Source organism: Vulpes lagopus, chromosome 20 (genome assembly GCF_018345385.1).
Source record: "Vulpes lagopus strain Blue_001 chromosome 20, ASM1834538v1, whole genome shotgun sequence".
Classification (NCBI taxonomy): Eukaryota; Metazoa; Chordata; class Mammalia; order Carnivora; family Canidae; genus Vulpes; species Vulpes lagopus.
In genome coordinates, this window is record NC_054843.1 from 15,127,654 (window position 1) to 15,154,883 (window position 27,230).

A 27,230-nucleotide genomic window follows, 5' to 3' on the forward strand; every position below is an offset into this window, starting at 1 on the left:
TTGTCTGGAGAATTGCCAGGGGTGCTATGCAGCCTGTGAAGAACGATCCATGAGCCAGGGAAGGAAGGCCATTAATGTTCCCAAAGGAAAAAAAAAATTGCCAATACAAAAGAGTAGAATTAATGATCCATAGTTTGATGGAGGAACCAGAACCTGAATATACTTTTACTGTTTTATTTCCAAAACATGTATGTATACTCCTTATTTTCACCTAACTCCCATGACGATAAAATAGCTTTGAGGTGACAGTAAAATAAAGGAGAGAAAAAAAAGAAACTAGGACTGGGAGAGAAATCTAGTTTTTATCTTATAATCCCAACTATACCACCAGCAGCACATACACAGTCCTTCTATGAGGACAGGATATAAGTGAGGAAAGTCGTATGTGTCATGGAGCATGCCAGACTGAAAAGCAGATGGAGCGGAGTCGTCATCCATGGTGAAAAAGGGTGATTTGGGGGTTATGGTTATATATCAGGAACTGGGTTGAAGACCCTGCATGGGGGCAAGAGAAGGAGGAGATAAGATGGCTGATAACTGAAGAGGAAATTTTAGAGGAGAGCAGAGCAGAGCTGTCCTTTGACAGCTGTGTGGTGATCAGTATAACCCTCCCACCTGCTGGCCAATCTTTAGTAAATCTCTGCATAACTGATCCGGTTCTGTTGAGTGAGCTGTGACAATGCCAAGAACTGTGGCAGAGGTAAGAATGAGGACTCCTAGTCAAGAAGCCTAGTCACACCTGAGTCATACAGGGTTGATTTTTTTAGAGTCCACTCCAGGACTATTACACTAGCTCTTCAGATCTGACCTGACTACTTCCAGGTTTTTAACTCAGCGCACTGAGTACTGAGATAAGAACTGGAATCAACCAAAAAGAACATTGTGTTGGGTTGCACAAGGGCTCATTCTTGGTTCTTCCCACCTCTGTTGAGAGCCGTTCAGGACCAGAGGTCCCAAATGTGAATGACTTCTGAATACCAGTCACACTGGCAAATGGGAAAAGCTGGTGGGTGTAAGACAATGGGAGAACATCAGGCCTGACAGGAAGTAGGGGTTACAAACCCCTCCTAAAAGCTTTCAAAATCAATACCTAGAGAAAAAAAAAAAAAAAAGTAGTGACTATGTAAGTGTCTGTGTGCAGGATTCAAGACCCCTGTTAGATTTTTCTAAATGCGACTGCAGATTGAATGCATCTGACCCAACTCAGATGGGGGTCTGGAGTGGATCAAACCAGACAGCATTCAGGATGTTTAACTTAAAATAATTATATTATATTAAAAATTGTCAAAAAAAAAAACCACAAAAAACAAAAAACAAAAAAACAAATAAATAAAATAAAATAAAATAAATAAATAATAAAAATAAAAATTGTCAGAAAACTGGGGAGGGGTTGGGATGAGGGAGAGGAAGAAAGATTATTCTGAAGCCTGCTCCGCCACACACCCCCTACCCACAACTAGTCACTACCGCACAGTTTACCAATAAATCACTAATTCAAAATGGGCCACCAGTGCAATGTCACAGAGACATTTCCAGTGAAGGAGGGCAGGGACCAGCCCTGTTCCAGGCTCCAGAACTCCTTAAAAGTAGGAGCTTGCTTATACTATAACTTATTGATATTCTGGTGCTATAGCCAGATACTCATACAGGGATGTTACATGTGAGTGGCATGACTTTGGAGCTCTAGACATGCAAGCCTTGATGACTTGAAACGTCCCCACTCTGTCGCCTAGTCAGTCTTTTCTCAGTGAGGCCTCTTGTGCATTCCCTATATCTTGTGAAACTAAGGAGGACAAAAGGAAAGACTCTGAATAGATCCTTACCTGTAGCTGCTGGTCTAATTCTGGAAAGGCCAGAGGAATGGCATCTTCAGGAGGTGTATCATCTAAAAGGTGAAAATAAAAGGATTCTTCACTACAGAGTTCTTTTTCTCTTGGGAGGTGTCCTGCCCTCACCATCTTTGGACTGACACAATTAAATCATCAGTATACACTCTTCAATTATTCCCATCACTTCAGGTGGGGACACAGAGAACACAGAAGGTGATCTTGTTCATTTCCAGTACAAACAGAAGCTTGGAGAGCATAGTTGGCCTGCCCCAAATTTTGCAAATAAATACCAGAATCCTCAACTGTTGAGTCTGGTAGCTCTACAATTAAGAAGTATTGCTTGTCTTTCAATATTCTCATGGAAGCCAGAACCAGATTCCCTGGTATGCAGGAAAGTGCTTTAACAAGGCGCTAATGGGGTGACCAGAACAACCTCAATGGAACAGAAGAATGTGTTAGTGAAAAGTAGAAGTTCAACTCTGAGTGACTCTAACGGTGGCAAAGCTTTAATGCTCTCACCACAAACCACCACCGCCAGGCAGTCACCCAGAGCCTCATTCCGGGTGACAGTGGGTAACAGGCAGCAACCCAATCAGAGCGGTTCTTCCCCACACGCCAGGCAGCAGTCCCCACCTGAGGCCTTGATGTGGGAAAGCCCGAGTGACGAGAGTCATGGCCATTCTGTCCTCAACCGCCTTCAGCTGACTGGCAATAGGCAGGTGTTTCTGGATCAAAAGATATTCTCAGAAGCATAGGAGGAAACCTGAGAGGAGCTTGACCTAAAATATTCAAATCACCTCCCAAATGTCTTGGAGAACATTCGGTGACCCCGCCTTGCTACTAGAGGACAGCCCCTTGTTGGCAGAACCTTGTATGTCCAGGCTCTGCAGGGCCATTCATTTCCTATCCCCTCTAGGCCAACAGCACCTACCCCAGGATACATGACTACTGGGAACAAGGCAAAGGACTAGCTAAAGAATGGTTTAAAACCCAAATCTGTTTTAAACTGTAGCAAAGAGGAGCACCTGGGTTGCTCAGTGGTGGAGCATGATCCCAGGGTCCAGGATCGCGTCCTGGATGGACTCCCCGCAGGGAGCCTATTTCTCCCTCTGCCTCTGCCTCTGTCTCTGCCTCTCTCTCTCCGTGTCTCTCATGAATAAATAAATAAAATCTTTAAAAATAAAATAAACTGTAGCAAAGAAAGGCAAGTTCACGGCTTTTATGTCCTCACCATCATAACCAAATCTGTTCATAAAAATGTTCTGTTCTATTTGAACAAGAGCAAGTGATATGGGCCATACCCAATGATAGCACAGTCCAGAATTAACCACATCACCCAAAAAGCAGGATCCCGGCTTCTGAGGCATTACAATTCTTTGAAGGCATCAAAGATAATTACCAGAAAGATAATCCAAACAAGGACAATATTGGCCACTGCCAAACACCTCTAAGGGTCACAGCAGTTAATAGCCTCTGGTATATTTTAGTCAAGGCCAATGTAATAATACTCCCACTTAAAAGTGGCTTTGTGACAATGATAACGCATCACCAAATTCGAATCCACTTGTTCCTGTACTTCTGCCAGACAACAGATGCCTACAGGTTCACTAACACTACTCAGCTTCACAGAGTAAGTGGAAATGGGGAAATCTTCCCAAGACCCTTGCTGCGGCCTGGAGGGCTGAATCAAGAGGACACAAGGAGATCAGATTCCCAAGCCCTCTGAGTGCTCTCTTCCTACTCAGAATAACTTCCGCCAGACACTGTGGGTCTTTAAATCCACCTCTTCATCTGCAAAGAGTTGGACAAAAGACAGAAATATTCACTTGTTGCTACTGACCCTTTACAGGGAGCCTTTCATTATGAAACTCGCGGTTTGTAAAACTGATTTTGGTCTAGGGCGCATTTAAATTTCTTTCAATAAAATATCAGTAACCCAGACCCCATGATTATGTCACTTCATTGAGTTCATGGCCAGAATAATTTGGCACGGGTAAATGGGAACACATTATACTTTGGCATCCCAACCCTAATAATCATAGATGAACAAGCACTCGTTAGAAGGAGAAACCACTTCTGTAAAGTACCAGAACAGATAGTGCCTTCTAGAATTCTAAAAGACAGCCAGGAATGGAGCTCAAGGCTTCCTGGGATTTAATCCACTTTTGCCTGTCAAGTCATCAAGTCACACTCCTTCCTGCTAAATTACAAAAAAAAAAAAAAAAGGAAGAAGAAGAAGAAAGTTATCCAATTACTTTACCACAATAAATAGCCAATACCAGTATGACCCGGAATTCATAAAGTGCAATATAGAAATCTGTGTCATTATCCATAGTCAAACCTTGGCACTTATAGGTAGGTATGCTGGTAATTTTGCAGGTAAGGTTTAAGATTGGATTTCTTGTGTTAAAAAAAAAAAAAAAAAAAGCTCCTAACTAACTGACATAGAAACATGTAATGGATGTTGTAACGACAAGCAAAATAAAGATAAGACTTTCACGAAAGAATGGTTACGTTGGATTAATCCAAGCGGGAAATGGCAGCGGAAATAAGAAAACCAAAGACAGATGTCAGGAGACTACTGAGTCTGAAAGCCAGTCCTGCATTTCACTGCCTGATGCCATCTGGTTCAGCTGGCATCCCTGCCAGCCAGAAATTTCAGGGCTTACGAAGCTGCTTACAAAGCTGCCCTGAGTTGATGTGCGGTGTGTTTACTTTTAAACAGTGGCTGCCTTCTTTGACTGGTTTTAAAAATAGGCAAGTATTCTAAAAGCAGAATGATGAATCACAGGATTGGGCCAAAAGGAAAGAAGGAAAATGATTCAGGCAGACTAGTAGCACAGCTGTTCCGCCAACATTTGGCCAAATCGTTGTAAAACATTTTGACAGTGACATTGGATCGGAGTTCCTGGGAGCAGTTAAGTTTGTTTTGACAATTCAGAAGCACAAAGTGGACTGTACAGTAGCTATGCAAGAGACCCTCTCTCTGGCAAATTCAGCTTTTATTTTTAAGGAGAGCAGTTACTAGATATGCTTGTAATATGACAAAATCAGAATGCAAGTACGTTTTTATAAAAACATATTTATTTACCAAATAAATAATGCCTATGATGTGCAAGGCAGGAACTGAGGCTCTTGCAAAATTGGCAAATGACTTTATCATGTTTTTTTTAATGTAGTATTATTTTAAAAAAATAATTCATCCGCTTCATTTTCAAAATGCCACTGTGGGCTTTAATGGACCAAGTAAAATGTATCCTAAGGAATTTTTAAGGAAAGAATTTAAAGGGTGTTTTTGTTTTTTGTGTTTTTTTGGATAAGCAGATGTTCACTGCCTGTTTTGCAAAACACAACACGACTAAGTCAATGGTACTTAAGATAGAACTTTCTTATTGGTATCCCAACCATTATGACATGCCATAGTACATTTTATGATGGGCTCGTCTCAGCATCTTTGGAGCAGCTGCCAAATTGCTCTTGTGGTTGTTCTGTTGCATATTTCCTTAAATTGTTGTCTCCGTGAATCAGATAAGTGGGACCCACTGGGTATGTAATCCAAAATCTTCACTGTTCTTAAGCAATGAGAGCTATGTGGTCGGAGTCTTCTAAGAATGCTTGCAGCTGGAAGGGGCTGAGCCATCTTCTGGTCCAGGACTCAGTGTAAAGCCAAGGACACGGGTCCCAACAAAGGAAAGGAGGCTCATAAGACTAAAGGGATGTTTCCCAGCCCAGGGCTCTTCACTATACTACTCTGCTCCTCTTCATTTCTGACCCATGGGCTCCCAGATTTTGTATTTCATAAGACAGTGAAATTCTCCTCAAAACATTGGGAACCATGCCTTAGAGTGTCTGACTTTTTATTCAGCTAGTGAAGATGACTCAAAACAACTATCATGTATCATTAGTATCTCTTGATGACAGAGAACACTTTAGTCCCCAAATCTCAAGACAAACATAATCAGAAAAGAGTCCATTATAATGGATTCATTTCGCTTTAGAGACAAAAGCAAACACACATCAAGAAAACCTCACTGCTGTGCCCTTATTTCTTGTTTTATATCAGAGAAGTGAAAACTTCATCAAAGCCACACCAGGTCTGCAAAGCCTGGACTTTGGAATCAGTTCTCTCCCCCTCCCACTGTGGTCTCCAAGCCAGGCATAACTGGGGGCAAATCCTTGGTAGGCAGAGTTTAGGTTTCCACACAGAGAAGCCCTCAGGACACACTCAGAGGACATTCCCAGGCCCCACCCCACTCTCCAACCAGAAACTCAAGAGGCAGCCCTGCCCAGAATCCATTCCATTTGACTGCATTTTCTGCAGTCAGAGCATGGGCATGTGTCCACACAGTCACACAGAGTCCTCCCCCGCAGGGGGACCCTGCTCCTGGTCGAATGCTCTAGCTAGAGTACTTGAAATTCTTGGACAAGTAGCCCTGTAGTTTTTGTACTGTGCCTTCACAAATTACGCAGCTATCCTGCCTGCTGATGTTCTGGAGATCATCCTTCGGGGCACCAGGGACCAATTCACACTTAGGAGGCAGATGGGATGGGGCAATGGCTACCGTGCCAAGCCTCATGCAAAAATTTTCCTGGAACTGTTTGCCTGTGAAGGCTCCTAACCACTAAGGATAGTGGGTCAGTCAATATCTGTAGGGCTCAGGTCAGCCACTTTTTAATATGGACAATCAACATAATCTCTTTGAGACTTGGTTTCTGCTCTCTTGTCTCAAAAATGTGTTATTTGTAAAAGAATGCACATGTCCATTCATTTCACCCAAAGCCTGGCACCTAGGAAATAATCAGTAATAATAATGGATGCTTAATATAACTGAGATTACTTTGCGTTCCTTTTCTGCACAAACCCAGCCAAAGGAGTAATGGGGAGCAAGTCACCTGTGTGTGAATGTGTGCATATGAGATTAGGTGAATGATGGGGGTGGGGGGGTTGAAGGTATTATTCCTCATCTGATAATACAGACAGTAGGTAGGGTGAGAATCACTGCTTCTGATTGCTTAGTTCCCTTCATTCTGGTTAAGAGAGATTTCCCTGGTACAACCACAACCTCAGGTCTCGTGGAGGTTTTTTCTCTTCCTTAATTTTTTTTAAGATTTTATTTATTTATTGGACAGAATGAGAGAACACTAGCAGAGGGAATAGCAGAGAGAAAGGGAGAGGCAGACGTCCCGCTGAGCAGGGAGCCCAATGTGGGGCTCGATCCCGGGACCCTGGGATCCTGACCTGAGCTGAAGGCAGACACTTCACTGACTGAGCCACCCAGGCCCCCCTTCTCTTCATTTAAATCTGAATTTAAGAAGGGTTTCCCTTTTACCTCCCTATCAAAGCAAACACTTTCTATATGAAATATTGTAAAAAAATTATTTTTTAACTTATGCAGGAAAGGTCTTTGAGTACTTTCATTTTAAATCTAAATCAAGGGACGCCTGGGTGGCTCAGCGCTGAGGTGCCTGCCTTTGGCCCAGGGCGTGATCCCGCGATCCTGGGATCAAGTCCTACATCAGGCTTCCTGCATAGAGCCTGCTTCTCTCTCTGCCTGTGTCTCTACCTCTGTGTGTGTGTGTGTGTGTGTGTGTATGTCTTTCATGAATAAATAAATAAAATCTTTAAAAAAATAAATCTAAATCAAGATTCATATTTTATTTTTAGAAAGTGATACGAGGCTGCCAACTCACATTACTAATATATCAAAAAAACTTCTTTAAAAAGCCTGTATACCTGGGTTCTTGTTAGACCATCATATTGTTTGGAGTCACATCAAAAGCTTTTTGAAACTTTGCCTTCTGCTGGCTAAACATTGGACATGTGAACTTTTAATACACATTGGATTTTCAGGGCCCATAAAATTAAAAGTATAGATATGGATACAGATCCAGGCAGCAATTTAGCATGACACCTAGCAGATTGCCAGTTCTTTGTAATCAATAGTAATCATCATGTCGCCTCAGCCAGTACCTACAAACAAGATCATTCATCAAACAGACTGAATGATATTTCTTCACACAGAGAGATCTGACTCCGTTAAAAGACAGGTTTTATGTTTCTTAGAAATATTCATCTAGCCACTATTATTGTAGCTATCAGTTTGTGAATCCTATCAATTTATTCTTTTGTAAGAATATTTTTACTTATTTAGCTTGTAACATATTTGTCCAGAAACAGTTGCTTCAAAAAGAGCCAGCTGGAGGCATATTTATTCCTCAGCACATCACCAAATAAAACTTACCGCTACTTTCCCTCTTTCCTGCCCTATGAAAACATATCAGAACTAACCTTTCTCCACTATTTCCCCTGACTGTTGAGGAAGCTCTTTGCTGTCAGAAACAATCATGCTCCCCTCTCATGACATAGCCCCTACCTTCAAATGGGTGATCAAGCAAAACCAGCCCCCAAGGGCCTGGCTTTGAATCCATTCCTACTTATTATTAACTGCTTGATCTGAGGCAAGTTGCTTAACCTCCCTCAGCCAATGGTCAACATCTGTAAAATGGGTATAATGACATCTTCCTACAGAGTTGTTGCCAGTCTAAATTAATGAAATGATACAAGTAAAAGCATCTAGGTACTCAACAAACAGTGACTTCCCTTCCAGTCTTTGTGGCCCTAAGCAATAGATACCAACCAATAGATCCAGCTGTATCTCAAAGAACCTTCATCTGATACCAGAATGACAAACTCAAAGTGGTTACAGATACTGTATTGTTGATTTTATAGTATGTGATGTTTATGTTTCTACTATGTTCTCAATTCAGTGCTTTGTAAAAATATAGGCAACCCCTCCACTCTCCACTCCCACCAGACCTCTAAGGGATTTTGATCATTTATTACCACAGGGTGCTAAGACAGCTTTGGAGGTAGGGTCAGAATTAGGAAAGGTGACCTGAAAAAGCTCAAAAAGTTCCCCTAGACCGTATTCTCCCAAAGGCCATCCTCACCCCTGACTAGCTGGCAAAATTCTAGGGGGAACTTTAACCGTTGACTTCCTATCAATTCCGCGGTAGGTATGCAAAAAAAGAAACCACCCAGAGAGATTTTTTAAAAAGTAAATCTCAAAATAAATAAATAAATAAATAAATAAATAAATAAATAAATAAATAAATCTCAGTACTCATTCATTTAATGCTTAGTGTGAAAGAGGTTTTTCAGAGTCTTTCTAGAGAACAAGGATTGAGAGCATGGAGCAAAGAGAAGACAGGAAACATAAGGGCCCTGAAGAGGGAGAGGGAAATAATACCCAAAGGTACCAAGGGTAGAAAAAGCTGAAGGAAAGCAACAATGACAAGAGACACTTCACCTGCATCACAACTGGTTTTGCTGAAAACCAGTTTTGCATGTGCAGACTAGACGTTCACACAATGCCCAGTGAAATTAGACTCAAAGGGTGCTATCTCAGTTGCTCCACATGATTCCCACCACCATACAAACACCCTGATAGGTGAGGAGAATAATATTACTTAAAAGAGATACCAACAGAACAGGTCTTGGGTTTTTTTTTTTCAACTAAATGTCATATGGTTAATCCATGCCCAGATATGAAAAAAATCTAATAGCCTGAAAGAATTTTTTAAAAAGAAAATGTTGAAAGCTACTGATACTAGTATCTTTGACTCTTTCTAAAAAAAAAAAAAAGGAAAAACTTAACAACAACAAAAGAACCCCAAAGCCAAGATCTAAATTCACAGTTGAGTGTAGCAGATTTTATAGCTTGACTGAAATAAAGAAACCACTCAAGTAATGAACATGAAATCCTCATGGCAGTCCAACCCTAAATTCTCTCCAACTGGAGAAGAGCCATTGATTCTCTAATAACCCAAGAGATGGGATTCATGTTTCTCTTCTGCATATTTTCTATTGGGAAAACTAACTCCATGAAAGTCCCAATTTAGAAAGTTAACTCTTTGGAATTCCTAGTTTAGAAGTAATGTCAATCATACCATTAGTTTATTAAAAATAGTCATTGCTGCCTCCAGGAATTGTGGTTAGCTAAGTGTCACTTAATGACAGATTTTGATGATAGGCTGGAAGTGGTGATATGTTCTCATTCATTTGGGGAATATAAAGAATAGTGAAAGGGAATATAAAGGAAGGGAAAAGAAATGTTGGGAAATATCAGGAAGGGAGACAGAACATAAAGACTCCTAACTCGGGGAAATGAACTAGGGGTGGTGGAAGGGGAGGAGGGCGGGTGTTGGAGGGGAATGGGTGACGGGCACTGAGGTGGACACTTGATGGGATGAGCACTGGGTGTTTTTCTGTATGTTGGTAAATTGAACACCAATAAAAATTAATTAAAAAAAATAAAATAAAGGGGTTTTTTTCCCCCTAAAAATTTGCTCCCTGTATTTAAGCTCCTGGAGGTCCATAGTCCATTTGGAATCTTGTGGCACATTCTGCTATCAATAAGCTCCCCATCCAGGGCCAGGAGGTCACCAAGTCCTTTCAGCCCCTCCTTCATAATGTACTCTGAATTCAGTCATCCCATACCATCATCTGATCCAGGCACTGCGTACTTTGTCTCTGTACCATTACTCAAAGCCTCTTCCATTCTCCCATCTCTACATATTCCAGACTGTTCCACCTATCAAACATTTACCATTTTCATCCTATCACTCACTCCCTTGCTCAAGAACTTTTGACACTCGATTATTCCTGATCAAATCCAAACTCTGTTGTTGAACTTTTAGGATTATATTGTTAACTCTAGTCTATGGGCAGATATTCAAGGTCAAGCTTAAAGCAGGGCTCTCTTCCACCATTCAGACTTCTGCTCCAGTTGACAAGAATTCTACTATTTCTTGAATATATCATGCTCTTCCTGACTCTTAGTTTTTGCTCAGCCTTTCTGTTTGGAAGGAAAAGGAAGAATTGTTAGTTGTATGGCCCCATTCTTTGTACCTGCAACCCAGATATGGCACCTTTCCTACAATCCCTTTCAATACTATCCCTGTCTTCAAGAGCAGGTTGTCCATCACATCTCCCAAGAAGCCGTTCCCATCTGCTTGAGGGACCCAGATTTCTCCCCAAATCCCTTTGCCTTATGAAACCCGTAGGATGGATCATGCCATATTTTGCATTTGCAAATTTTACCCAGCTTTGGAGTGCTAAAGCATAGAAACTAAATTCAGCTAATTGATAAGAGGAGAGGCAGGGAATCCTAAAATCTACCAATTAGATAACTAGTCTCTAAATAATCTCAGATCAGTTATAATATAAATATAATATAAATTCTACTTTGATATTAAGTACATGTGAAAGATGTAGGTGGGACTTAAAACTGCTTATGTGGTTTATAGTTTCCTTAATACTCCAGCATCAATTATCATGGATAATTGATATCCATGATATCCAGGGACTTGTTGAGTACTTAATTTGTGTCAAGCACTATGCTAAATGCTTTACCTATGTAGTATTCTTCAATCCTTACAACCACTATGTGAATTATCACTATTTATGTCTTGTAGGAAACTGAAGTTTAGCAAAATTAAGTGACTTACCCAAGATCATACAAATAGTGATGGAATGGATCTGGAAACCACATCTTGAGGACTCCAAAGCCCTAACTCCTTAACCTCTACACCAAATCATCTCAGAAAAAAAAAAAGCCTAAAGAAACAAGCCCTGTATTAGGTTCATAAGAAATAAATTAATTAATAGGCAAAGATGTGTCTTTTTTCATAGACTCTGCTTACCTCTCAACAATAAATCCGTAAGTGTAGATTTACTTCCCAAAATTCCATGTTAGTTTCCCCATTTGCTATGGAAATCTAGGATGTTTGCCTTTGTTTTCCCCCCTAAATGTGTGGTCTAGAATGCACTGGAATTCAAAAGGCATGCATAGTGTGCATGATGGCAAGTGTTGCTCCGTGTGACACTCAACAGGCTCCTTATTCAAGAATTCACAGGGAGTGTCTCCAAATATCTGCAAAGCATCTTCCTACACACTCACAACTTCATGTACGTGCAAAAATATGGATTTTTGGACCTCCATCTGTACCTATTGCATCAGAATATACAGGAGTAGTGCCCTGGAACACATATTTTTGATGAGTGCTCTCAGGTGATTATTTTAAGAAAGGTTGAAAAACACAGAAACCCCTCCTGCCTTGATTCTTTAGTTCAATGCCTTTTTAGAGATATAAGGACACACATGGGAATTTTTTTTTTTAATTTTAGCAGTTTCTTTAGAAATCTTCCCAAGCATCTGTTTGTGGAATTAGAGAGTAGGAATTACATGAAATAAATGACAACCGTTTTTTGAAACTACCATATCAAAAAACCATGAATTTCAAAAAAAAATGGGCATTTTTAGGACATTTGAAAGATTGAAACAAATCAATCTAAACTGCCTGATAAAAAACATGCAACAGGGCAGCCCGGGTGGCTCAGCGGTTTGGCACTGCCTCCAGCCTGGGGTGTGATCCAGTCCCGCATCAGACTTCCTGCATGGAGCCTGTTTCTCCCTCTGCCTGTGTCTCTGCCTCTCTCTGTGTGTGTCTCTCATGAATAAATAAATAAAATCTTTAAAAAAAATAAAAAACATGCAACAACTCCTAGTCAGGGGCCAGTATCACTCAAAAGATGGTGGCAAATTAATTACAAGTTGTATCTCTTGGACTTGAAGAAAGAGTATTTGCAGCCCAAAGATCAAGATCCCCCTCTCCATGGCTCTTCTCTGTACATGAATTTTGTTAAAATAAAGATGAGGAAACAGTATATTTATTTGTGTCATCCAAAATTATGATACAATAATATTGCTTGGAATAAATAAGCTTTATATTCTGAAATTTTCTTTGTAAGATTGTTGATTGTAACAAGACTTCAAGACTTGTTCTGCTCTCATGGGACATGATCATAAGGAAGAAAATGATACTTTTCTTTTTTAAAATATTTTATCTATTTATTCACGAGAGACACACACACACAGAGGCAGAGACACAGGCAGATGGAGAAGCAGGCTCCATGCAGGGAGCCCGACATGGGACTTGATCCCGGGACTCCAGGATCACACCCTGGGCTGAAGGCAGGTGCTAAACTGCTGAGCCACCAAGGGATCCCGAAAATTATACTTTTCTCCCTGGATTTTGGGGCTTACATGTATCTGTCTTGAAAGCTAGCCACTTAAGCATCAACCATATCCTCAAAATCTTACATTTATGAAATGCATAAAAGCAGGAAGGGCTTTTCTTTTTCTTTTTAGAGAAGTGATATAGAATAATAGAGACAATTCAGATTCATATGCCTAGAGACCTGAATTTAAATCATAACTCTGTTACCTACTGACAAGATAGTCTCAAGCTCTGTGTCTGCAAATTGGCAATTATAATGTCTACATTGCATGGTCATTTTTTAAAAGTATTTACCTATTTATTAAGGTAATCTCTACACCTATTGTAGGGTTTGAACTTAGGACCTCGAGATCAAGCGTCGCATGCTCTACCGACTGCACCAGCCGAGTGCCCCCTACGTTGCATGGTTATTTTAAAGATTTCAAATAATACATGTGAATTCCTAATACAAAAGAGGAATGCAATTAATGTTGGCTGTCATTTCTTGTTAGGATAAATTGGTTTGCCTTTTGGAAGGATTTCCCTTCGCCACTGTGTTTCAAGGCAACCCCTGAGTGAAGATATAAAACAGCAGGCCAATGAAAGAGTGTTGAAAGAACAGATGAGAAAGAGCTAAGGCTTCACTCTTCTTACTCTAGAACAAATCCTCCCCTGGGGGCTGCACAGTCCAGGACAATGGGGCCAGATGTATCCCACCATAATCACTTGGTATAGGAAAGCCTGAATTGGCTGTGTAATGACTTCGCAGAGCCCAGATCCTTACTTTGCATTATTTTAGGGATAAACTTGCTTCTTTTCAATTACCCCTACATGGACAGTTGTAGGAAGAAAAAGAGATGATTGATTGACTGATAGATAAATAGAATCAGCCCTCTAAAGACTCAAGGTTGAAAAGGTAATGTTATTTGAGCATGTGATTATGGATTTTAACAGATGACAGACTGAGAGCCAAGGCTGATGCCAGTGAAAGAGATCCAAGCATTCCCTTCCTCATGTCTGTGACCTCACACCACCTGAGGTCCCCGTCATAGGTGGTGTAATTCAATATGTGTGTTAAGAGGTCACAGAAGGGAGTCATGACAAAGGGCTCTAAGTATGGCAGCCTCACCTCAGACCTTACTATTTCAAGACAGCCTGCCTCACCTGTCCCATTCATCACTCTGGCTAAAGTCTGTTTGTTCAGCCAGAAGTGTGGAAGCACCAGTAAGAAACCAGCATTTGCAACTTGGGCTCCAGGAAATGCTGTTGGAACCGGGACAGTGATATTTTTATATGACCTAACCAACTGCCAGCACTTTAATAAACGTCTCTTCACACAGTTTCAATGATGACATACATTGGAATCGTTAGATATTGTTACAGCTCTGTGAATTTTATAATAAAAGAAAGTTAAATGGGGAAAGTAAAAAGGAAGGAGAAATGTGCTAAAACAACTAGAGGATTGGAGATGGAGGAAGCATCACCAGAGGCATTTCTGGAAGCCACGCTTGAACAATGCTTGATGAAAAATCACACACCCCATCATTCGGTCATGCCAGGCATGCATTTTTAACACACCCTCAGGAAAAGATGACAGTAAAGTGGTGACAGGCAGGGAGGTGGCCTTCTCCCTGGGTGCAGAGTGTACCTGAGGCATTATCGAGGCTGAAGGCAATGCGTACTGGCTTATCCGCAGGTACCCTGGCTGTGCTGATCATGTGGGCACCTGAGTCTTGGCCTTCCCCTGGGTCTTCCAGCTGTGTGGACAAGAGAGAGCCATTGTCACTTACCCGAGTCATCCCTCAAATACTCAGAGGATCTTGGAAATTAGAGGGAAAGTTAGTATGCATTGCTTTCTTATTTTGAAGAAACTCCCAGTCCCTGGCTTTCTTTCCCTACATGGAAAACATTCACCTGCCCCATTTAAAATTCTTTTTCTGGCTCATAAAAAAATTGTTTTGGAAAATACAATATCTAGAATAAAATATACAAGATGGAGCAAAATCTCCACCCACCTCACTTTTTTAATATCCCTTCACACTGACTAATCCAATCCTGGCCCTTCAAGGTCTTCTATAGTGTTTTATTTTTAATCGAGGAGGATAAAGAAGTCCTAATAGGGCATCAGACAACTTCATATTAGATTAGCTTGTCACACTCAAAAGCCAAAATTGGACCTGAATTATTGATCTCAATTATCGAGTGATAAAGGATGAATATCATAGGACCACTTCAAGAATACCAAGGACTATTTTTAAATATCCCACAGTTATATTATGAATATTATATGCTTTAAATATCTAACTAACTACCTGTAAATCTATCAAACATTTATCAGATTATACATGTTAACAACGTATGATACAAGCAAAAGACAAAACTTGAAAACATCCTACTGCTGTTCTACTGCGCCTGTTAAATTATCATTAATAAGCCAAGATCGAATGAATGGGAAAACCTCCTACAGATAGTTGAGACAGATAAAAACACATGCATATTTCCTTGCCATAAGAATAGAATTTAGCTCAAATACATTTTAACCAAGATATTTGATCATTTTTATTCAATGGGACTAAGGAAAAGAGATTGTTATAAATACACAATATCTTCATTATTTAGATACATATGTGCAACTTTTCCATTTTTAATCATGCTTCCCTAAACTCTCTACTTTCCTCCTCATGTAAACAGTAAAACCAAAACCTCTGAGTGATATTTTTAGAAAAACGTGCCTAAAAATGGCAAAATATAAATCATCTCTTTAACCATCCTCAGCAAGATTCTGGGAACTGTTTAGCAGGACATTTTCTCATAGCAAGGTTTCTGACTCTTTCCCATAACTTTTTTGTATCTAAAAATAGTGTCTAGAACACTGAATTTTGTTTTTACACTTATTTATAGAGCAAACTCAAATGCATATATATGCACACATACACACACACATTTAGACATATATACATATGGAATCATCCTACCCAATATATGGAAAGAGAACAGGCTTATATTAAACACCTAGTATAGCTTTGGAGAAAAACCAGCAGCTGTTTATCACCCAGTTAGAATCATATTTGGCCCATTCATTTAAAACCACAAATAGCAATGAACCATAAAGCACTCTGAGGCATGTCCTTCTAAGTTAGAAAAAAATAACATGAAACATTCAACTTAAGAAAAGGGTAATATAAAATTGCTGTTACTTGACTCAGGATTTGTTTTATCTTAGCTCTGACATACATTTCTGTGTAGTCTCCTCTGCTTAGAATCAACCATCTTGTTAGCCACCTGTTCCTAGGGAATAGAACAGACTGTCTCAAATTTAACAAAACAAACAATTTAAGCAAAAAAAAAAAAAAAAAAAAAAAAACCCTTAAAGTCGTAGCTAAGAGAAAAAGTCTTGCTGCTATGCCCTGCACCATCACCAACCCATTTTATCCTAACATCTGAGGCTGAAAAGCGCTCCTCCTTTGGCTCAGTCTCCCAGCACTTTCCTGCACCTAGAAATAAAGCTCCAGAGGTGGAAATTTGCCTCGAGGTTCCCAGCGCAGGGCAACGAAATTGATAGACACAGCTCATTTAGAGCCCCTCCCCTCCACACAACTGGGAACATCTGTCGGCCTGGACGACAGCAGCCAAGTGGGGTGGCTTTGGAGTTCCGCACGGCGTGGGCCAGGAGAGCCCCTAACCCCCCTTGCCTTTTCATCACACCGCCTGGGGAAAGGGACCACTGATCCCTCCTCCGGGCCGCCACAGAGCTTCGGTGAAGTTGCTGGTGCCCCGAGCGTTTGGGTCGGTGTTGACACCTGTTGCCTTACCTCACTGAGTTGAGTGTCTGCACTTGTGTAATCCAGGGCCAGCCACTGCCTTGGCCAGTCGTTGCCTTTGTGGAGTGGAGACCTAGGAAGAGCGCAGGCCGCACCTGCTACATAGCAGCCCCTGACAATCTGAGGAGCAGTGACAGCTGTCAGGGCAGTCCACTGCTACCTGCTGCCCCCCAGACCCCCGCGTCCCACGGGCCTCCCCTGTTCCGCTTCCCTCCACAACCCCTCTCTCCTTTCCTTGCCTCTCCGACAGCCAGGATGTTGTCATGCTTCTAGAAAAAGCAAGTGCAAAAGAAAACCCTCCTCCTGTCAGAGGCATGGATAAACAGCAAGTTGTGGAGAGTCCAAATGTTTTAATTCATTAGTCCTGGCAAACCTAAAATACAAACAGACTTGCTTCACAAGACAGGAATGTCTTCAGCGTGACCCAATCGGTGTCTGTGTCTATTCCAGCAAACTGGCAAAGATAGCATGACTCCGGTCAGCAAAAATGTCGGCAGCTCCAATCAGCTCAGCAAGACCCGGCCAACTTGGACAGACGGCAGGGGCCGACTCTCGGATGAGAGCTGCAGCGATCCCGGCTACGAACGTGAGGTCTGAGATGGAGCCACTGATGGGCTTGGTGACTTGATCCCATCTACAAACGCACCCGACTGCAAAACCAGGCGATGGTGAAAAGGAAAGGAGCGTTAGAATTGTCCATCCTTTCGAAGAGCTATAAACCCGCAGGTCAGGAGGACTTTAAAAGAGGTGGATGCTGCTGCTGAGATTAAATAATTAAAGATAAGCAAGTATTAAGAGGATGCAAAGACAAGCCACAGATGGGAAGAACAGTCTCTGCAGATAAAGTATCAGAAAAAGAGCTAGTACACCAAAAGTAGGAAAACAAACAAGCCAACTTAAAAAACGGGCAAAAGATCTGCAACAGACACCTCACCAAGGAGGCATAGATGGCAAATAAGTGCATAAGAAGCTGCTAAATACTATATAAGAGAATTACAAATCACCACCACACACATATTAGAATGGTCAAAAACAAAACACTGACAACACCTAATACTGATGAGGATGCAAAATGGCACGGCCACTTTGGTTTCTTTCTTTTTTTTTTTTTTTTAATTTTTATTTATTTATGATAGTCACACAGAGAGAGAGAGAGAGAGAGAGAGGCAGAGACACAGGCAGAGGGAGAAGCAGGCTCCATGCACCGGGAGCCCGACGTGGGATTCGATCCTGGGTCTCCAGGATTGCGCCCTGGGCCAAAAGCAGGCGCCAAACCGCCACGCCACCCAGGGATCCCCAGCATGGCCACTTTGGAAGACACTAAGTCAACTCTTCCGTATGATCCAGCAGTCCCGCTCCTTGGTATTTACCCAAAGGTCCACACAAAAAACCATAGCCAGATGTTTAGAGCTGCTTTATTCACAATTGCCAAAACCTAAAGGCAAACAAGATGTCCTTTGGAAGGTGAATGGATGAACAGTGGGACATCCAGGTAGTAGAATATTATTCAGTGACAAAAAGAATTGAGCACTCAAGCCACAAGAAGACACGGAGGAAACTTACGTGTATGTTATTAAGTGAAAGAAGCCCATCTGCAAAGGCTACGGGCTGTGTGATTCCAACTACATGACAGTTTGGAAAATGCAAAATTAAGACCAGTAGTAAAAAGATCAGTAGTTGCCAGAGGTTCAGTGGAGAAGAGAGGGTTAAACAGGAGAGACTTTTAGGACAGTGAAACTATTCTGAATGATACCGTAATGGTGAGTACGTGTCATTATACATTTGTCAAAACCCACAAAATGTGCAACACCGAGAGTGAACCCTAACCCAAGGTGTGGACTTTAGTTAATAATAATGTATCTGTCTAATGTACCTATCTCAATTGTAACCAATGTACAGCACTAATGTCAGATGTGAATACAAAGGGAAATAAGCCTGAAGAAGCATTTTGAGGACCTAAGGGAAACCTGCTTTTCATTCATTCTTTTCTGTAAACCTAAAATTGATCAAAAAAGATTTTAAAAAATAAGTAAAATGACTTAGCAGGTTCTCTTGATCTAATAAATAAAAGGTTAATTTGTTCGGGTACCTGGGTGGCTCGGTCAGTTGATCCGTTGGTTGATCTCAGCTCGGGTCTTGATCTCGGGGTCGTGAGTTCAAGCCCTGCATTGGGCCCCATGCTGGGTATGAAGCCTACATTTTTTTTAAAAAAAAGGCTAATTTGGTGTGATAGCCACAGCAATAAACTGCACAGATTCGGGCAGAGCATTCACAGATAAACCTATTTGCATTTCTAACTGCAAATTTTTTCAGGAATCGTTATTACTCTTCTAACGTTATTTTGTTTTATTTTACCTTATATAATGCATTATAATTTATCAAAAGTCTTATCCACTATCATCTTCATCTTCCCTGTAATCTTGTAACACAACCATGGTCAATATTGTCATCCCTATCTGACAGATGAGCAAACTGAGACTCAGACAAAAGAAGTAACACGCATAAGTTAAATGATCACTACGGAATAAAAAACACAAGTAGGATTCAGGTTTTCTAATTTGGGGTTCATGCTATTTCCACTACACCAGGATGCACCCTGTATGAAATATCCAACTGAATTGTTTCGCTCATGATGTCTGACTTTTAACTTTTGGCTTGGAGGAGACAAATATATAACTTTCTTCAATCGTCTGGCATCCAGGTTCATCTGACACCAGCCATACTTATCATGACACCCCAAGGAAATCAAAGCTGTGCATCTTATCTATGCTGATGGCAAAGTGGATACCACAACCACACTGGCTCCCAAATCAACCCCTGAGAAAAGCTGGCAGTCACATCATCATTGCCAAGGGAATCAGCAGTTGGGAGCGTCTAGATTCATGTGAAGCTGACACTTCAGAATGGAAAGATCCAGAATGAGGCAGCACCTTCCCTCTTCCCTTATCATCAAAACTCTGGAGGAACCACGTTGGAGATAGAAAGGGAAAGTTACGCATTAAATACAGTAGAACTATCATCCTTTATAACATTGTCAGAAGCACCTGACAGATGCAGCATAGATCTTTATGCAGAGAATTCTCCAGCATCAGTTAGAGCAATCCTGGGTTCTGTGTAGTTTGTGGGCTTTGGTGTCAATGCCTCCATCCTCATAACATCAAAAATTACATCAACGGTGATGGCGGAGGGGGAGCGGTGCCTGGGTTGGCTCAGTTGGTTAAGAGTCTGCCTTCAGCTCAGGTCATGATCCTGGAGTCCCAGGATGGAGCCCCACATTGAGCTCCCTGCTTGGCAGGGGAGCCTACTTTTCCCTCTGCTCCTCATCCTGTTCATGCTCACTCTCTCTCTCCCTCTGTCTCAAATAAATAAATAAAATTTAAAAAAAAAAAAAACATAGTGATGTCGATGCCCAATTGGTAAAGAGCTATAAGAGAAAGATTTCATGAAAGGATAATTTGACAGCAACTAGAAAAGAACAAAAAGAATACATCCAAATACTCTAAATGTGCTCTGTCCAAATCTCATCATATAAATTCAAGGTTTTAAACAGTAATTTATATTCACTGGCTCTTCCATTCCCATAGGAGCAACAGTGTATTTCTTGGCTCTTTATCTAAACACTTCCAAGACAGTAACAACTCTGAAACCCAAGTGAAATCCCTTCCCACAACTGTAACCCAAAATAACTACATGGTATTTTAAGAATTCAATAGAATTGTACTAATTCAATCAAAAAAGGATTATAAGGATACATCAAAATAATAACAGATTAGGGCACCTGGGTGGCTCAGTGGTTGAGCGCCTGCCTTGGGCTCAGGTCGTGACCCCAGGGTCCTGGGATGGAGTCCCATATCAGCGTCCCTGCAGGGAGCCTCCTTCTCCCTCTGCCTATGTCTCTGCCTCTCTCTGTCTCTCTTAAGAATAAATAAATAAAATCTTAATAATAATAATAATAACAGATTAACAGTATGTCTCTGGGTAAAAGTACTATGTATAATTTTTATTTTCTTCTTTTCGTCAATAAATGTATTTTATTGTGAGGTGATAAGTTAGTTTTTTTTTTTTTTTTGATAAGTTAGTTTTAATAGTATTCAAGGAGCTTTTCAAAAAGTGAAATCTAGACTTGCTTCTGAATTGTGGTCTATAATAGGCACAGAGGCTCATGGGATAGGTCATTGTTGCAATTAATGTGGTCTGAATGTCTTGATACAATTTAATAAGCATTTGAAGAAGATTGATTGATTGATTTTTAGTAATCTTTACACCCAAGAGGGGGCTCAAACTCACAACCCTGAGATCAAGAGTTGCATGCTCTTCCAACTGAGCCAGCCAGGTGCCCCTCATGATTTAATATGCTCCTGGTTCCTGTTTCCCAAACTTGCCTCATTACTAGGTTCATGACTTTTAAAAATACCTGTTCCCAGGCCCTGCCCATGGCAGTGAGGGCTGGGACTGGCCCTGGGGTTTTGCAAATTTAAACAAGAAATACTAATGCCTATGCACAGTGTTTAGAGAATGGTTTATAAAACACTCCTGACCAAAGGTTCTAGGGGAAGACTAATTATTTCACTGTCCTGAAATGGCTGACCCTTGAACTACATAGGGGTTAGGGTTGCTGAAACCCCTACTTAGAGTCAACCATCCACATGTAGCTTTTGATTCCCCAAAAACTCAACTACTAATAGCCTCCTGTTGCCAAGAAACTTTTTTGTTAATATAAACAGTGTGTAACACATACTTTTTATGTTATATGTATTATATACTCTATTCTTACAATGGAGTAAACTAGGGCAAAGAAAACATGAAAAGGATCATAAGGAAGAGGAAATATACATATATGGTACAGAACTGTATCAAAAAAGATCTGCATTTGGGACACCTGGGTGGTTCAGCAGTTGAGCATCTGCCTTTGGCTCAGGGTGTGATCCTAGGGTCCCAGGATAGAGTCCTGCATTGGGCTCCCCACAGGGAGCCTGCTTCTCCCTCTGCCTATGTCTCTGCCCCTCTCTCTGTCTCTCATAAATAAATAAATAAATCTTAAAAAAAAAAAAAAAAAAAGATCTGCATCTATGTGGACCTGCGTAGTCCAAACTTGTGTTGTTTAAGGGTCAACCGTATTTTGTCAGGGGGAGAATTCAGGCTTAAGATAGCAGAATGATCAACTTTACATCACTAAGCTCAAGAGAAGGGTGTGGGGATGAGAAACTTGAAACCATTCAGTGGGTCCTTCCTGAGCCTTGTGGCTTCCTCATTGCAAGAGACAGAACACTGTATAGTGTTTTAGAGCCAAGCTGTCTGGGTGCCCAGTCTGGTTCTGGCTCTTGCTGGTGTGGGGCTTCAGTGAAGTTACTTAACTAATCCGTGCCTCAGTTTCCCCAAGTATAGTATAGATATCACAGGCTGTTTGATTATTAAAAGACTTGATATAAGTACTTACAAGAATGCCAGGAAGACAATAACACTGTGTAAGTAAAAATTATTCTCTTGAGGGGGAAGAAAATAGGGAAAATCATATCCAAAGATTATCTAGAGTTAGAAGGCCTAGGTTTGAGTTGTGATTCTGTGCAAGTTTACATTAGACACTTTACACACTCATCCTCAGTTTTATCATCTATAGCAAGGGTTGACACACTTTTTCTGTAAATGGCCAGAGGGTAAATATTTTAGGCTTTGCAGCCTATACCATCTCTGTTGCAATGACTCATCTCTCCCACTTCCTTTGTCAAAAGCAGTAGTATGTACTATGTAATAGTTGGATGGACTCCAATAAAACTTTATTTACAAAATAGTAAACAAGGGACGCCTGGGTGGCTCAGTGGCTTAGCACCTGCCTTCAGCCCAGGGTGTGACCCCAGGGTCCCAGGATCAAGTCCCACATCGGGCTCCCTGCATGGAGCCTGCTTCTCCCTCTGCCTGTGTCTCTGCCTCTGTGTGTGTGTGTCTCATGAATAAATAAATAAAATATTTTTAAAAATAGTAAATAAATAAGCACAGCTGTATTCCAGTGAAATTGTACTTCTAGACAATGAAATTGTTATTTCATATAATTTCCAAATGTCACCAAATGTTATTCCTTTTTGGATATTTAAGTTTTTTTGAGATATAATTGACATATAACACGATATTAGTTTCAGGTATACAGCATAATGATTCAATATTTGTATATATTGTGAAGTGATCACTACAGGAAATCCTGTTAGTGTCCGCACCACACATAGTTACTGATTCTTTTTCTTGTAGTGAGAACCTTTTTTTTACATTTTTTAATTTAAATTCAATTTGCCAACATATAGTAAAACACCGAGTGCCCATCCCATCAAGTGCCCTCCTCAGTGCCTGTCACCCAGTTACCCCATCCCTCTCCCCTTCTGCAACCCTTTGCAACCCTCCCCTTCTGCAACCCTTTGTTTCCCAGAGTTAGGAGAACTTTTAAGATCTACTCTCTTCCCAACTTTCAGATATACAATACAGTTAACTATAGTCACTGTTATATCCCTAGGACTACTTCATAGGCAGTGAATACTATTCTTTAAAAAGAAAAAAAATATTCTTCAATATTGACTTAGATCACTTTTGATAATAGTGTTACCTAAGTACAAGCATAAAACCATGTGTAAGCTTCTTATCAAACTCTTATTAAAAACAAATTGGTAAAGCACTTACAAAAACAAATTTACAAATTAAATGCAAATAAGAAAAATAAAGCACTACTTAACCACGTTAACTTAATGTAACAGAATGCTTTCCTGAAAATAAGCAAGTGCGTGCAACTTGAAAATAGCACTCATTTTGTAGGATATGATTCATTAAGGGTTCCTCCTGTCCACACTGCTACATGCATGATGACTGGTTGCTTCTGGGGCTTTTCCTCTGTGACCTGCTTTGAAACTCATGCTTGACTGGTGCCCGTGACATCCTTGCCCTGCACACACAAGCATGCATGATGAAGAAAGTGCTCAGCACCTGGCGTCTGCAGACTTTGGTCTCCTCTTTTTCTAACCACAACTATTTCTTTTGTACCATATCAACCCATGAACACAGCCTGTTAAAATTGAAAGGCCTAAACAGATATATCCTGAATACCTTTCTGACATTTCTCAAATGAGCTTTAGCTTTAAAGTCACATCTTTACTGAAATTATTAGAGAAACTCAGCGAACTATTGCTAAAACTCTCAAACACTGAGCTGAACAGTCCATAAATTACCATGGTTGTCTGTCCTCTTGGTGTGTGTCTTTACTTTGGAAGTCTCCAATTGTGAGAGCAGACTAAATGCCAGTCAAACCTCCCATGTGATTGAGGGGAAAATAAAAAGAAATTTTAGCTTTAAATTAGGATTTAAATTAAGATTCTTTTGGGGATGACAGTCAAAAATCAACTTAATATTGGTGTAAATCACAAAAGGTATCTATTGGCTCACATAACTAGGAACCCCAAGGACCTTCTCATTTCAGTAGTGGATTTATCCAAAGGCACAGAGACATCAGGAATCTCTCTTCACTTCATGGGTCATCTTTCTCTTGTGTTAACTCCACTCTCAAATGGAGTCTCCCCATGAGGGGGCCATCAGCTATCTAAACTCACATCCGATCAGCTTTATTTTTTTCATCTTTTATTTTATTTAAAATCAATTAATTACATAACATAATTAGTAACATAACATATTGTGTATTATTAGTTTCAAAGATAGGGTTCAGTGATATATCAGTTGTATAAAATACTCAGTGCTCATTACATCAAGTGCCCTCGTTAATTCCCATCACCCAGTTACCCCATCCTCCACCCCCACTCACCCACTACCCCTCCAGCAACCCTCAGTTTGTTTCCTACAGTTGAGAGTTTCTTATGGCTATCAGCTTTAAAAGCCCAATGAAAAGAGAATATCTTTTCCCCAGAATACTTTGGTACAATAGTCATTTGCCAAATTATTGGCAAAAAACATCACTGTGGTCAGACAGACAAGGAATAAAGTACTTGTACAATTAAGGCCTGCTTCACAGCCCTACCCAGAAAATTGGGCAGGGAATTATTCCCCAAACTGATAATTGATGTTGGTATACCAAAAAAAAAAAAAAAAAAAGGAAGAAAAGAAAGAACAAATGAAGGAAAGAAGGAAGGAGGGAAGGAAAAAAAGAAAATAAGAGGCCACTTAAAAATCTTATGCTAAAAAAAAAAGAAAAAAAAAAATCTTATGCTAATACCTCTGGAATTAGGATATATCAGTATCCCATGAGGCACCCAGATTTCCAGATGGTGGTGAAAAGGAGCTTGATGGGGCAAAACTATATTCCAGACATTTGGCTAAGTTCTTTTCATACAATTGACATCATTTAATGCTCAAAAAAACTTTTAAGTTAGTTACTGTCATTTCTGTCTTAAGGAGGAACCAAGACTCCGAAAATTTTAGTAATTTGCTCAGAGTTCCAGAGCTAATGAAGTACTAGGCCAATTTTTTTTTTGCCAAAATAAATTTCTTCTTCTACAAACTAAAATCCTGTTGAAGCCCTATAGCTAAAGATGCCTTTTCCCATTGCCAGAGTGAGAGTCTCAAAAAGTCATTTCTTTATGAAGGAGAAATGCAAAGACTCAAAAAATGCAAAGTTTGTTCACTTTAACAATCGATTACCAACAGATGCAAATCTGGTCACCTCATTCAGTGAATGAAAATGAGTTGTTCCTTGTGCAAGGAATCAATATGAAGACTCCATAGTCAGCAGTCAGAGAAACAGGATATTAGACAGGACTAGGATCTTAATCCAACTCCTTCTTGGAGAAACTGAGGCCCATAAAAAGATGGGTATGCCTTTGGACTGGAGAACAAAAAAGGAGATGAGTGCTAAAAGTCCACAACTGTTCCAACATCATCATTCTCTTCTAGAGCTTTAACTTATAGAGAAGTACAGTTATACCAACCAAATATTACCTTTGAAAGCACAATAGGACTCTTGGAAGATAGGGATTTATCACATTTAAATTTTGAAAGAAAGGCAGAAGTGAGGTTGGAGAAATTCCTAATCTCACTGATCCTTCTCACACAAGACATCCTTTCCCTCACCTCTTCGTGCAGAACTGATCACCAAATTGGGTGACATCTTCCGAGATACATTTCACAACATCCAGGAGGTGACATCATCAGCAAAACTCCTACCTTGACTCTCCTCTAGTTCATCTGCGCACAGCCATCATTGTTTACCTTCCTTTAAAAAGAAAGATATAAATCACTATCATACTCTGGTGAAAAGCAACTGTTAGAGGCAGCTTTTGGGGACCCTGACTCCCACAGACCCCTTCCAAGAGCCTGGGTGGGACCCTTGCAATGGGTTCACAAGGTCATATGTCTTTATAAAATCTGCAAAAGTGAAATACTTTAACCACATTGGTTAAGATTTCCATCTCTTACCAATCCAACTGCCCCTCTGTCACATCTCGTGTTGAGTGGAAATGGAGTTGTGGGGGCACCTGAGTGGCTCAGTTGGTTAAGCATTTGCCTTCAGCTCAAGTCATGACCCTGGGGTCCTAGGACTGAGCCCTATATCAGTTTCCCTCCTCAGTGAGGAGCCTGCTTCTCCCTCTCCCTCTCTGCCCCAACCCCCTGCTCATGCATTCTCTCTCTCTCAAGTAAATAAATAAAATCTTTTAAAAAAAAAGAAAGAAAAGAAATGGAGTCTCAGTGGGAATTTGGTTAAAGGGAAGCTGAGTTGGGGATACGTTGACTATCCACATACGTATGTGGTTCTCTGTCTCAGTACAGAGTATGTGTCTGGCTGAGCCGGTGTAAGAATGGCTTCCAATGTTACCCCACTGCCCACTGTGCCAACTCACAGCATGACAACACACCAAGGTGCAGAGCCATTGGTCATCTCATGGTATTAGTGTGGTCTAGAGGGTATGCATGATTTTCTAGACTTCCTCTCCAACAATATTTCATGAGCTTCGAGCACTAATAACTCAAGATTCACACCTCCATCTCTAAAGGGACTTCTAGGTAAAGATGGCAGCTTAAATATTTTCTATTTTTAAGGTCCTATTAAAATGATAGTAAAGTTTTGTTGTTGTAATTGGTTTTTGTTTTTATTGGTTTTGTTTTTGCTTTTAGGCATAAATCCACAAGGATGGGGAAAACAGGAAAGGAGTCAATAAGAACAAAGTTTTGCAAGCTAGAAAGCAGGTGGAAGGATCCTAAGAAGTTATTACTAGCCTGGGGATGCCTGAATCCGATTTTAGCAAAGAAGGTTGAGCATCAAAATAGATTATAATATTTGTAACAGGAAAATAAAAGACTCAGTGGTCAGAAATGTTTTTGGGGCTCTCTATCACAATGCTGGAAGCCACAGGGAAATGGAGTTGGTCTTGAATATTCTAAAGAGAAAATCATTTCTAACTTAGAATTTCATATCTGACCAAACTTTCCATCAAGACCAAGGATCAACATATTAAAACAATAATTTATATCCCGTGCACTTTTCTCAGAAAGCAACCCATGTAAAAATCAGGAAATAGGAGGCCTGGGACACAAGAGA

At 40.5% G+C, this 27,230-nt stretch overlaps 1 protein-coding gene across 2 annotated transcripts in view; it reads right to left on the reverse strand.

Annotated features, from left to right (window-relative positions):
• The window catches only part of MAP3K7CL (MAP3K7 C-terminal like), a 36,566-nt gene extending 19,631 nt beyond the window's left edge, over positions 1 to 16,935 (reverse strand). Inside the window, exons 1-4 of one of the 2 annotated variants that reach the window (XM_041735040.1) lie at positions 16,703 to 16,935; positions 16,125 to 16,178; positions 14,539 to 14,647; positions 1,824 to 1,885 (exon numbers count right to left, since the gene is read on the reverse strand). In XM_041735040.1, coding sequence (XP_041590974.1) covers positions 1,824 to 1,885; positions 14,539 to 14,647; positions 16,125 to 16,160 — 207 coding nt within the window. In that variant the 5' untranslated portion in view covers positions 16,161 to 16,178; positions 16,703 to 16,935. The remainder of the gene's footprint in view (positions 1 to 1,823; positions 1,886 to 14,538; positions 14,648 to 16,124; positions 16,179 to 16,702) is intronic. The other variant, XM_041735041.1, reaches the window with a different exon arrangement.
• Between the last annotated feature and the right edge of the window lie 10,295 nt (positions 16,936 to 27,230).